The 12,521-nt window shown below is 41.9% G+C and overlaps 1 protein-coding gene across 1 annotated transcript in view; it reads left to right on the top strand.

Moving 5' to 3' along the window:
* FKBP5 (FK506 binding protein 5) overlaps positions 1-10,183 on the top strand; it is an 80,279-nt gene extending 70,096 nt beyond the window's left edge. The window contains exons 10-12 of the mRNA XM_015411827.1: positions 747-932; positions 6,037-6,276; positions 9,017-10,183. Coding sequence (XP_015267313.1) covers positions 747-932; positions 6,037-6,276; positions 9,017-9,121 — 531 coding nt within the window. The 3' untranslated portion in view covers positions 9,122-10,183. The remainder of the gene's footprint in view (positions 1-746; positions 933-6,036; positions 6,277-9,016) is intronic.
* Positions 10,184-12,521: the final 2,338 nt, after the last annotated feature.

Raw genomic sequence — 12,521 nt, 5'->3', positions numbered from 1 at the left:
ACCACAATGTTGTGGGAAAGCCAGGGGGAAAGGAGCCAGGTTGGTGTAGTGGTTAAGAGTGTGGACTCAAATCTGGGAGAACCGGGTTTGATTCCCCACTCCTCCACTTGCAACTGCTGGTGCTCTCAGAGCTTTTCTCTCAAGAGCAGTCCTCAAGCCCCACCCACCTCACGGGGTGTCTGTTGTGGGGAGGGGAAGGGAAAGGAGATTGTAAACCGCTCTGAGACTCCGAGTGCAGGGTGGGGTATAAATCCAGTCTCCTCCTCTTCTTCTTCTACTTTCCACTGGTATCCAAGCCGGGGCACGCAACCCATATGTAAGTGACCTAAGTGTTTCCCAGCAGTACCAGTGCTACCTCTCTCCTGCCTTTTAATGTGGGATTCCCTGCTTGGAATTTCCTGTAAACTGGAGAGAGGTTAGGTAAAGGGAGATATGAGGTACAGTAAGGATTGATTTGGAGGGTTTTCGAGTGGCTTTTGCCAGGCAAGTGGTGTTATTACAAAGTGAGGCAATACCAGGTTATTTGTCACTCTTTACACCTTTTATCTTCTTATGAATGTAGACTCTATGAAGCTGTATCAACTTGTGTATCACATTCATGTCGCAGCTCAGCCTCTCTGAAAATCCTCTTCATCCATCTTCTGATGTTGTTGATAGTTCAAATTGTAACCTGTGTTTTCAGATGCAAATATACTACATTTTGCAAAATACCTTTAATAGGCGTGACCTTCTTTACCCCCTATTAGGAAGGCAAGTACCCTCAGGCAGTGATTCAGTATGGGAAGATTGTATCCTGGCTAGAAATGGAATATGGCTTATCAGAAAGGGAATCTAAAGCATCAGAGTCCTTGTTGCTGGCAGCCTTCCTCAACCTTGCCATGTGCTACTTGAAGTTACGGGACTATGCTAAAGCTATTGAGTATTGCAATAAGGTAAATGGGTACATCTGGGCATTGGGAGGGCTGCTGGTAGTTTGGTCCTGATCTGTCCCCCCCGTCCCCCCCTTTTCTTATGGTCAAAGTTGTTCTACCTATTAGGGACATACCTTGCTAGTTTTCATCTGAATGTTTTAACTGTTATCGTAAACTGCCTTGAACCAAGAGGAAAGGAGGGGGGTATATATGTTCTAATAAATAAATACCGGTACTTAATGTGATAGATTTAGAAATAAATATTAGTGAATATTCCTATCCAGATACATGCTTGCTAAAATGTCTGCATTTGGGAATAAGAACAAATTTGCATTGTTACCCCAGGTGAACAAGACCTATTCTGTGTGTGTCTGTGTGTGTGTGTGTGTAAAGTGCCATCAAGTCGCAGCCCACTTATGGTGACCCCAGCAAGGGGCTTTCAAGGCAAGTGTGAAGCAGTGGTGGTTGGCCATTGCCTTCCTCTGCAGAGCCTTCCTTGGAGGTCTCCTGTCCAAGCACTGACCCTGCTTAGCTTCCAAGATCTGAGGAGACTGGGCTATACCATGCTGCCTTCCCTCCCAGACCTATTCTACATCCTTTAATTCTCTCCGTGCATACACGAGGTAAAGATTATTGAACTGGAGATCAGAATTCCTTATTAAATTGCCTCACTTCTGCTCTGTTCATTGATAGGCACATTACAGAACATCTTTTCCTAGAATTCCCCTCTCGTCCCCAGAAAGTATATGTTCTTACACTATGGAAAATGAAGGCTACAAGACACCTGGGATATGTTAGTATGACTTTACTGAATACACATTTCCCAGGAAAACAGTTGAACAGTGTGGTAGTCTATCAAAATCCTGTTACATTCATGTGAAACCAGTACAAAATTCTTGTTGAAAGAACTTTTGCAGGCAATGCTCTGATTCCTCAGAGGAGTATGGAATGAATTTTTTCTAGTGTATTTTGTCTTGGTTAACAACAGCTATGCATATTTCTCAAATCATCTACATTCTTGGTTTTGGACAGAAATATAGAAAAGCAGCATGTGGATGTTGTTATATGTTTAAGAAGTGAGTGTTTGAATGCAGCACAGCTGAAATAAAGTGTTAAAAATGAGAACATTTAAATTGATGAGACGAAATATGTAAAAAGTAAGGCATGTACTTACTGCTGAAACTATAAATATCTGGGGTTTGTGAGTCATACTCTAAACATTGCCTGTTAGTGCTCTTTGGGGCCTCCGTTTGGAGGCTTTAAGCATAATATCCATTTGCATTCAGTCTCTGTATCATATTTCTTTCTGGAATGTTCTCTTTGGAGCTATAGATGACTTTTCATCTATAATGTGTATTTCCCATTAGTTTTAGGTACAAAATCCATTTTGTCCCTCTCTTTATCCTCACAACAATCTTGAGAGGGGTAGGTTAGACTGAGAAATGGTGGCCACTCCATGAAGTTTTGAGGCTAATTGGGTATTTGAACATGGTTCTTGCCCTGCCTTGTCTGGCACTAAGCATTATGCAACACATATTCGCATTGTTAGTCTTAACATTCTCTGCTGGACTCTGAAAGAACAGAGAACATGCTTATGATGGGTAATGATAATCAAATGCCACTATGCCATGTAAATTTTGTGCTTAGAAGATGTGCATTGTTGTGAGGTTCAAGTGTTTTTTTCAACAGGAAATGGTATTTAAAGATGAGGGTACTTTGACTGATGATAACAAATACAGCATGTCTAGAAATTCACCTTTGTAATCTGAATATTCACTAAGATGAATAGTCACTGTGCATGAACTGAACACACTTCCACATGTGCACACCAGGAAGGGATGCTGCTTTCCCCAGCCATACCACTGCAGTCCTCTGCAGTGGCTTCAGTAGGTGGACACACCAATAAATAGCTACAACTGTGGGGAACTGTAAGAGGTCCCGCAGGGCTCTGGTCTCCTCTGGGATCTCATTCCACCAGAGTGGAGCCACCATCGAAAAAGACCTGGCCCTGGTTGTCGCCAGCCTGGCCTCCTTAATGCTCGGGAGAACCAGTCGATTCTGGATCCCTGATCACAGTGCTCTCTGGGGCCCAGATAAAATGCATCTCACAGGTTAGACTGTGGCTAATGATATGGACTGCCTGGCAAGGTCTCGAGGCAGCAAGAGGAAGGTTGTGGACTTAACATGTAAGGGAAATTATAGATGTTTATATACAAATGCTAGGAGTCTCTGAGGTAAAATCGAGGAGTTGGAATGCTTGGTGTTGGGGGGGGAATAGACATTGTGGGTATTTCAGAAACTTGGTGGGATGAGGAAAATCAGTGGGATATGGTGATTCCTGGTTATAAATTATATCGGAAGGATAGGGGGGAAGGGTTGGAGGTGGGGTGGCTCTGTATGTCAGAGAGGGCGTATAGTCTAGTAAGATTGAGAGGGTAAGTGAATTGGATTTGCTTCTGGAAATGCTATGGGTTGAAATAGTGGGCCCAAAAGGAAGCTTAACACTGGGAGTTTGTTATCGCCCACCAGATCAAAAGATAAAGGAGGATTATAAAATGATGAATGAATTAAAGATAGCAGCTAGATGAAATAACTGTGTCGTAATAGGTGATTTTAACTACCCACACATTGATTGGGTCAATATGTGTTCAAGTCGAGAAAAAAAGGTTGAGTTTCTAGACACTCTCAATGACTGTGCTATGGAGCAGATGGTCACAGAACCTACCAGGGGAGAGGCGATCCTGGATTTGGTCCTAAGTAATGCCTAAGACCTGGTGAGAGATGTAAAAGTGATTGCACCACTTAGGAACAGTGAGTTGAACATTTGTATAAATAGGGAGTTGCCCAGAAAGACTGACACAACCACTTTTAACTTTAAAAAGGGTAACTTCTCTGATATGAGGGGACATGTGAGGAAAAAACTGAAAGGAAAAGTAGAAAGGGTCAAAACCACTGGGGAAGATTGGAGACTATTTAAAACTACAATCCTAGAAGCTCAGAAAAAATATATACTGCAGGTTAGAAAAGGCACAGATAGGTGTAGAAAAAAGCATGCATGGTTAACAAACAAGCTAATGGAAGCTGTAAGAGGTAAGAAGGATTCCTTTAAGTGGTGGAAAGCTAGTCTCAGTGAGGTTGATAAAAGGGAACACAGGCTGGGGCATATAAAATGCAAGTCTGTGATCAGGCAGGCAAAAAGGGAATATGAGGAGCATATAGCAAAAAACATAAAGACCAACAAGAAAACTTTCTTCAAATACATTAGAAGCAGGAAACCAGCCAAGGAGGCAGTGGGGCCCTTGGATGACCAAGGGGTAAAAGGAGTACTGAAGGATGATAGGGAAATGGCTGAATGCATTTTTTGCCTCTGTCTTCACTGTGGAAGATGAGAAGTGCTTGCCCACTCCAGAACCACTGATTTTGGGAGGGGTCCAGAACCACTGCCACAGGAGGTGGTGGCGGCTACAAGCATGGACGGCTTCAAGAGTGAATTAGATAAGCATATCGAGCAGAGATCCATCAATGGCTATTAGCCACAAGGTACAGATAGGAAGTCTGGGGCAAGTGATGCTCTGTATTCTTGGTGCTTAAGAACATAAGAGATGCCAATGTTGGATCAGGCCAAAGGCCCATCCAGTCCAACACTCTGTATCACACAGTGGCCAGAAATACCAGTGCCATCAGGAGGTCCACCAGTGGGGCCAGGACATTAGAAGCTCTCCTACTGTTGACCCCCCCAAGCACCAAGCAGTGAATTCCATGTGTTAATCACTCTTTGGGTGAAGAAGTACTTCCTTTTATCCGTTCTAACCCGACCGCTCAGCAATTTCATGGAGTGCCCACGGGTTCTTGTATTGTGAGAAAGGGAGAAAAGTACCTCTTTCTTTACCTGCTCTTTCCCATGCATAATCTTATAAACCTCGATCATGTCACCCCTCAGTCGTCTTTTCTCCAAGCTAAAGAGCCCTAAGCGCTTTAACCTTTCCTCATAGGGAAAGTGTTCCAACCCTTTTATCATTCGAGTTGCCCTTTTCTGCACTTTTTCCAAAGCTATAATATCCTTTTTAAGGTGTGGTGACCAGAATTGCACACAGTATTCCAAATGAGGTCGCACCATTGATTTATATAGGGGCATTATGATATTGGCTGATCTGTTTTCAATACCCTTCCTAATAATCCCCAGCATAGCATTGGCCTTTTTTAATTGCAGTTGCTCACTGTTTTGACATTTTCAGTGAGTTATCTGCTACAACTCCAAGATCTTTCTTTTAGTCTCTGCCAGTTCAGACCCCATCAATGTGTATTTATATTTATTTGCCATGTTGACATCCACTTGCCCATCTTTGACAGATCCCTTTGGAGTGCCTCACAATCCTCACTGGTGCTTGGGGGGGGGGCAACAGTGGAAGAGCTTCTAGTGTCCTGGCCCCACTGGTGGACCTCCTAATGGCTCCTGGTATTTCTGGCCACTATGTGACACAGAGTGTTGGACTGAATGGGCCATTGGCCTAATCCAACATTGGCTTCTCTTATGTTCTTATATTCTTATGATAATTAAGTGGCTGGAGCACCTTCCCTATGAGGAAAGGCTGAAGAGTCTGGGACTTTTCCGTTTAGAAAACAGACAGCTAAAGGAGGGACATGATAGGGGTTTATAAAATTACACATGAGGTAGAGAGAGTTGACAAAGAGAAATTTTCCTTCCTCTCCCAAAATACTAGAATTTGAGGGCATACAATGAAGCTGATGGACAGTAGGTTCAGGGAAGACAAAAGGAAACACAATTTTACATAGAGAGTGATTAAAATGTGGAATTTGCTGCCAGAGGATGTAGTGATGGCCACAGGAACCGACAGCTGACAGCTTGAAAAGGGGATTAGATAGATTCATGGAGAGATACGTCTATCAGTGGCTACTAGCCATGGTGACTGAGGGGAATCTCCACATTCAGAGGCAGTTAGCCTCTGAATCTCAGTGCCAGGAGGCAATGTAAGGGGAAGATTGCCTCTATGCCCTGTTGTCCTCCAGAGGAACTGGCTGGCCATTGTGCAAGACAGGAAGCTGGACTAGAAGGAACACTGATCTGATCCAGCAGGCCTCTTCTTATGTTCTTATCTGTTTGCAGGCATTGGCACTGGACCAGGCCAACGAAAAGGGCTTATATAGAAGAGGTGAAGCACGACTACTCATGAATGAATTTGAATTGGCAAGATGTGACTTTCAAAAAGTTCTAGATGTGAATCCACAAAACAAGGCAGCAAAGTCGCAGATCACAGTGTGTCAGAAGAAGACGAAGGAACACAATGATCGTGACCGAAAGATTTATGCCAACATGTTCAAGAAATTTGCAGAGAGAGATGCAAAGGTTTGCACTATGCCAGTAAAACTTTCTTCCACCCACTGACAACCCCTATCTTACTAAATTACTGAAATTATATTATGAAATGAAATTGGAATGCTTTGTTAGTGTTTCTGATGATATTCTGTAGAGCACAGAGCCAAAACTTCCTGTAAAAGCAAAGAATGTATTATGCCAAGAGTACCTACCCCTTTTCAAGAGGGAGAAACTTGTAGAGTGATCAGTAGGATTTCCCAGCCCTTAATCCAAAGATGTTAAACCATGCTTTAACAGAACTGGAACAACAAGATGTTACATGGGAATGATTTAACATTCAACTTTAATGATGATCCCTGATTCACTGTTAACATCAATCCATTTAACTTCTTGGACTTGTTGTGAACCAGAACTGGAGTCTTTCTTGCTGAGCAGGCGTTGGCACTGTCTCAGTGTAGCTCTCATTGCTGCTCATAATGCAAAGGCTTCCACACTGACAATGGCATTTCCACCTAGCAGTTTTTTTTCTGGTCTTTCCTTACCTTACTCCCTGCTGTGTCTATTGTTTCTCACACTTTAGGCATTCTTTCAAACCAGTAATTATACCTCAGTAACATAATGAATTGTTACAATGACGTACTAATTCCCAAATTTCATTTTTTTAAAGCAAGACACTATCTCTTTTTGTTTTGTAGTTCTAAGGGGAAGTGTTCAGGCTGCTATAGATTGTTATAATATTATTACTATGCTGTAGCGATCTGCCAACTACTAATATATATATATATTTAAAGCCCAAAGAAAGCTCTTCAGTGGGGGAGTGACAAACATTGGGTCTACAGTAAGGGAAATGGTGCTGGTGTAGTCAGTGACCTGCAAAAGTGTAAACCTTCCTATCTACACAGTATCCAAAGATGCTTTGACTGTGATCTTTCCAAAAAGGTCATAGTGAATTAGGGGTAAACAGAGAGGCAAGTTGAACAGAGAGGAACATTATGTGGATGCTCCCCAAAACAGGACTGCTGTCAGGAAGCCAAGGCAGAGCAAAACATCTGTGTAGAAATAAATCAGGAGCTTCCAAACCTAGCAAAATATTTCATTTCTGTCATCCAGTTTTTCCTTGGTTTTTAAACTGTAGTAATCACTTCTACAATCACTAAATAATTGTCTGAAAAAGCAGTTTCAATATGGATCTTTTCCAGCCAGGACTGGGCATAATTTACCTTTTTATGTGAGAACTATATAGTCTGTTTCCCATAACTTAGTGACTGGAGAATATAAAATATCCTTCAACATTTTCTTTCTGGCAAGGTTGATGATAAAATCTAGTGGTGGAAATATACAGGTATATATCTTGTAATAGATGTGCGCTGATGTTCTTACAATTCAGGTTCTCATTGAGGTAGTAAACATTCATTGGGCTCTACCACTTCTTAGCCAAAGTATAGGTGACATTGGGGATCATGATCCCTAATCTCCCAATGTGCTTTTCAGTCTTAAAACACATCCATATGCCTGGAGGGAATTAACCATTATCCATTTCCCCACATACTACTTCTTCAATGGGAATCAGCTTCCTGAGCTATGGTTAGCTGTGATTGTAGTGAAAAGATAGACAGCCATTTAATGCCTGCCTTTTCTCCACCTGTAGCCAAAAGTAGCTTGGGGGGGGGGGAAGCATTAATCTCTTCCCCAGTGCCCTAGTCTCAATCCAAATCACCTTCTTGTCTCCCCCCACCCCCATACATTTTAGGGCTAAAGTATTTGCGATGCAATTTGTAGTTTGGTTTTCAGGCTGCATCTGGAGAATGCGCCTTCCATACAAAAATGTTTCCTGAACGAGCATGTCTCAGAAAAATCTAAATTGGAACCCTTCTCCTTGATGTTGCAGTTCACTCTTGTTCCAAGCCACTTGTGGGGGAGACTGCCCCTCCCCTTCAGCTTTTCTGGCCTCATTTACACATTACAGATGATGAGCAGACTGGTTGTGTCAGTTGAAGATGGTACCTCTTGGGGAGCTAACAGCAGTGGTGGGAGATTTCTGGGCTGCTTCTTAAGAAGAGGCTGCACTGGCACAGTACAGGAAGGAGATGGCTCATAACTTCTGGCATATCACAAGAGAAGAAGCTTTGTTTTGCATGGGGAAGCATTCCATTATTGGAGCTTTCCCCTTTTTGGCATGAAATGATATAGTCCAAGGAATGTTAAACATTTAAGTCACATTAAAACCAATGAGTCTGAATATGTGGGACTCTAGACCTGGGCATGTTCATCTTGTGGTTTAGTGTAGGAAATAGTTAATTTGGTACTAGTCCCAAAACCTTGGCATTTGCCTTGCATCTGTTGTTCAAGAGTAGTAATGAAATTAGTGCAACTCTTATGTAACTAATTGCCTATGGATGTAGAAATGACTTTTCTGGGGGGAGAGAAGGCTTCGGATAAAAATCTGGCCATTGAGAGTATACATGTTTCCTCTATTATCTGAGTTCTTCTTATATGCAAAGTGAATAATTGGATAGCTTACACATTCCCTTCCTATCCTTCCAGTCCTTCCCATATAGAAAGTTCAGAGGTTGGACAAATCTTACTGCTTTCCTTGCATTTCCTATTCTGAGTCTCTTGTGCTCAACTTTACTACTAACAGCTATGTAATGGAGTATTTTTTTTCTACATTATCCTTTTGGAGTTGAACATTTTAAATTTTTTCAAAATTTGTGCTTTGTGTTTATTCCCCTTGGTTAATCTCACAAAGTATATTTACCGTTGATTACAGGAAGAGGCCAGTAAAACCACAGGAGAGAAGGAAGACCCAGCATCTTCTGAAATTGGGCTAGAGAGGACAGTGACTGAAGGTAAAGAATCAGAAGGCCATGTATGACTGCACAGCAGAAAGACAATCCTTCTGAACTCAGCCTGCACTCAAACAGGTTTCTGAAGAACTCAGAATGCAACAGTGTTTATTGTAAAGCTTGTTACAGTAGGCGTCATTGTGGAAGCAAAAAGCCTATCCAGCAGCTTCACAAGAAACTATCAAATCATCATAACTGCTATGAGCATGCTCAGCAGTGGAATGTGAGTAGAGGGACAGTGTGGGACCACTCCAAGTGGAACAAATGGTTTAAAACAAACAAACAAACAAACACAATAGCTCTTGGCTAGAGAAGTTTTGTTTTTTACTGCAATGGTTCAATAGAACTCCAGTTTGCATCAGCTCTTCAGGCAGTGACCAGGGCTCCATAAAATGAGTTAGCATATAGGAACTGTCTGCTGTATAATTTTGGCATTGCATTGGGTTGTACTGTAGTAGCACCATATGGGTTGTATGTTATCTGTCTTTTTAAAAAAAATCCACAAAGTGCTATCACCAGAAGGCATTGCTAGAATCAAGTGGAAAATATTTTTATGGAACTTGAAAGCCAGACTCCTAGGATCTTGTTATCTTGGATTTCAAGTGGGATTTTGTATAACAAACTGGTTTCTTGGGAAGCTCAACAGTCCATATCATATTTTTATTCTTAACTGATGGCTTGCCTCTAAACAGCTCTTACCCTGTAATGTTTGTGCACTTCAGTAGCATATATGCCAACTGGTGTGCATGAGTATTCTCTCCCTACTCTTCCATTGGCTAAATAAGATTATTACAGCATTGTTGGTTCTAGTAGTGCTGGCAGCCTGCTTTGTGGGGATGGTAGACACCAAGACTGAATTAGGTGCCCTCTTCTTTTCCTCCCACACACTGGAAGGCAAGGAGGATAGCCACAGATCTGTCATGCTAAACTTGGGCAAATTTATGTAGTGATGGACTTGAACAGAGTGCTTAGGCCTTTCTAAAGGGCATTTGGGATGCCTTTCCTGAAATACTGCAGTATCACTGATTGGGATATAAGAACATTTATTTTTAATAAATTATTAGCTCTTCTAACAATGCAGCTGTGTATTTTCCTACCACATTAAATATGTTAAAAAAGGAAGTTATAATTTGGTCTTAAAATTCATGCTCATTTTGGGGGTATGTATTTTAAATTCTTGTGAGATCTTGGATGGGTTTATTCCCTCTGAAGTTGTGACATATTTTCTAAAGTTTTTCTGGGGAACCATGTCTCTGTTCTGAATTCTACAAACTACTTCTAAAGATGTTTTCATCTTGAACCAATGGAATTTTACTGAGGGGTAGTTGTACAATCTGTGTTAACTCTAACAATATTGAAATACACAATGAACCCCAGCTGGAGAATGTTAGTCACTAACGGTGCCATCCTAAGCAGAGTTATGCTGTTCAAAGATCATTGATTTCAGTGGACAAAAGGGTATTTTTGTTTGGGATGAAACGGTGGCTGTGGTCACACACACTAAATAATCCACTTTCAATCCACTTTCAATGCACTTTCCGATTTTGCCAGTTAGCACACAGTAAAATCCAGTTGGGAAGTACACTGAAAGTGGATTGAAAGTGGACGATTTAGTATGTGTCACTGCAGCCTGTAAATTCCTCTGAAGTAAAACAAATGGAATTAACTTAGTTGCAGCTAACTTGTCCTGTTGCATTTAATGGACCTCATGCATGGCTAACTTTCTTTGCGCTTGGGCCAGTAAGTTTATGGACTGGTGATGGAACATGGACCATATTCACAACATACTGCTATAGCTCCATTACAGTCTAGGGCATTCTACTTTTATAGGGAAAACATTGCTAAGTTTTAAACAATTATAATTATTTTACTCCATATTTTTAATTTGCAAAGGGGAGTTAACATATTCTAAATTGTTCTGTCAGTTTTTGTTCTGTCAAAATGCAGTTCCTGTTGCTTCCTGTTTCCTTCTGTTCATTGTCGTACTTCTGTACAGTCCCACATGGGACTGCACAGTCACAGGTCAGCCGCGGAAGAGCTAACAACAAGCTTTACAGAGATCTTTCTAGAGCCTTTGAGTGCTCGTCCCTGCCCCATTTCAGTGTATCCCTTTTCCTGGCCAAAGAGTCATGTGATGGGGGCAGGGCAAGCACTCCCCCATCAGTTCTCGTTTCCCAACTGTGTGGAGAGCTTGAGCCTTACTTTTCTCCTTTGCTTGTTCTACAAATGGCTGTATTCAAAAAGTGTGAGGAGTGTGGGGCCAAAATGGCCCAAAACAATGACTATAAATCATGACTTTTGTGTTTGGGTGAAGGACACAATAACTACTTTGTGTCCAGGTTGTTGCCGCCTCACCCTGAAAACAAGAGAGGGTAGTGCAGCTAGATAAAAGGCTTAAGTACATAACAGAACATATGGGAGAAGGCTTAAGAACATAAGAGAAGCCAATGTTGGATCAGTCCAATGACCAGTCCACCACTCTGTTACACAGTGGCCAAAAATGGCAGGTGCCAATCAGGAGGACCACCAGTGGGGCCAGGACACTAGAAGCCCTCCCACTGTTGCCCCTTCCCAAGCACCAAGAATACAGAGCATCCCTAGGGTTCCTATCTATACCTTGTGGTTAATAGCCACTAATGGACTTCTGTTCCATATGCTTATCTAATTCCCTCTTGATGCTGTCCATGCTTGTAGCCGCCGCCACCTCCTGTGGCAGTGAATTCCATGTGTTAATCACTCTTTGGGTGAAGAAGTACTTCCTTTTATCTGTTCTAACCCGACTGCTCAGCAATTTCATGGAGTGCCCACGAGTTCTTATATTGTGAGAAAGGGAAAAAAATACTTCTTTCTCTACCTGCTCTATCCCATGCATAATCTTATAAACCTCGATCATGTCACCCCTCAACCATCGTTTCTCCAAGCTAAAGAGCCCCAAGCATTTTAACCTTTCTTCATAGGGAAAGTGTTCCAACCCTTTTATCATTCTAGTTGCCCTTTTCTGCACTTTTTCCAATGCTATAATATCCTTTTTGAGGTGTGGTGACCAGAACTGTACACAGTACTCCAAATGAGGTTGCAGCATGGATTTATACAGGGGCATTATGATACTGCCAGATTTGTTTTCAATTCCCTTCCTTATAATCCCCAGCATAGCGTTGGCCTTTTTTATTGCAGTTGCACACTGTCTAGATATTTTATTGTGTTATCTACTACTGCTTACTCCCATCTCCAAATCATTAATGAACAAGTTAAAAAGCAGTGGACCAAGTACTGATCCCTGCGGTACCCCACTGCTTACCACCCTCCACTGAGAAAATTGCCCACCTACACTCACTCTCTGTTTTCTATGAACTAGCCAGTTTTTGATCCATAAAAGGACTTGTCCTTCTATCCCATGATTTTTGAGCTTACTTAGGAGCCTTTGATGAG

This window comes from Gekko japonicus, unplaced genomic scaffold (assembly GCF_001447785.1).
Source record: "Gekko japonicus isolate JY-2015 unplaced genomic scaffold, Gekko_japonicus_V1.1 scaffold309, whole genome shotgun sequence".
Lineage (NCBI taxonomy): Eukaryota > Metazoa > Chordata > Lepidosauria > Squamata > Gekkonidae > Gekko > Gekko japonicus.
Note: the sequence above shows the minus strand (reverse complement) of the source record. Positions and strands in the feature narration are given on the sequence as shown.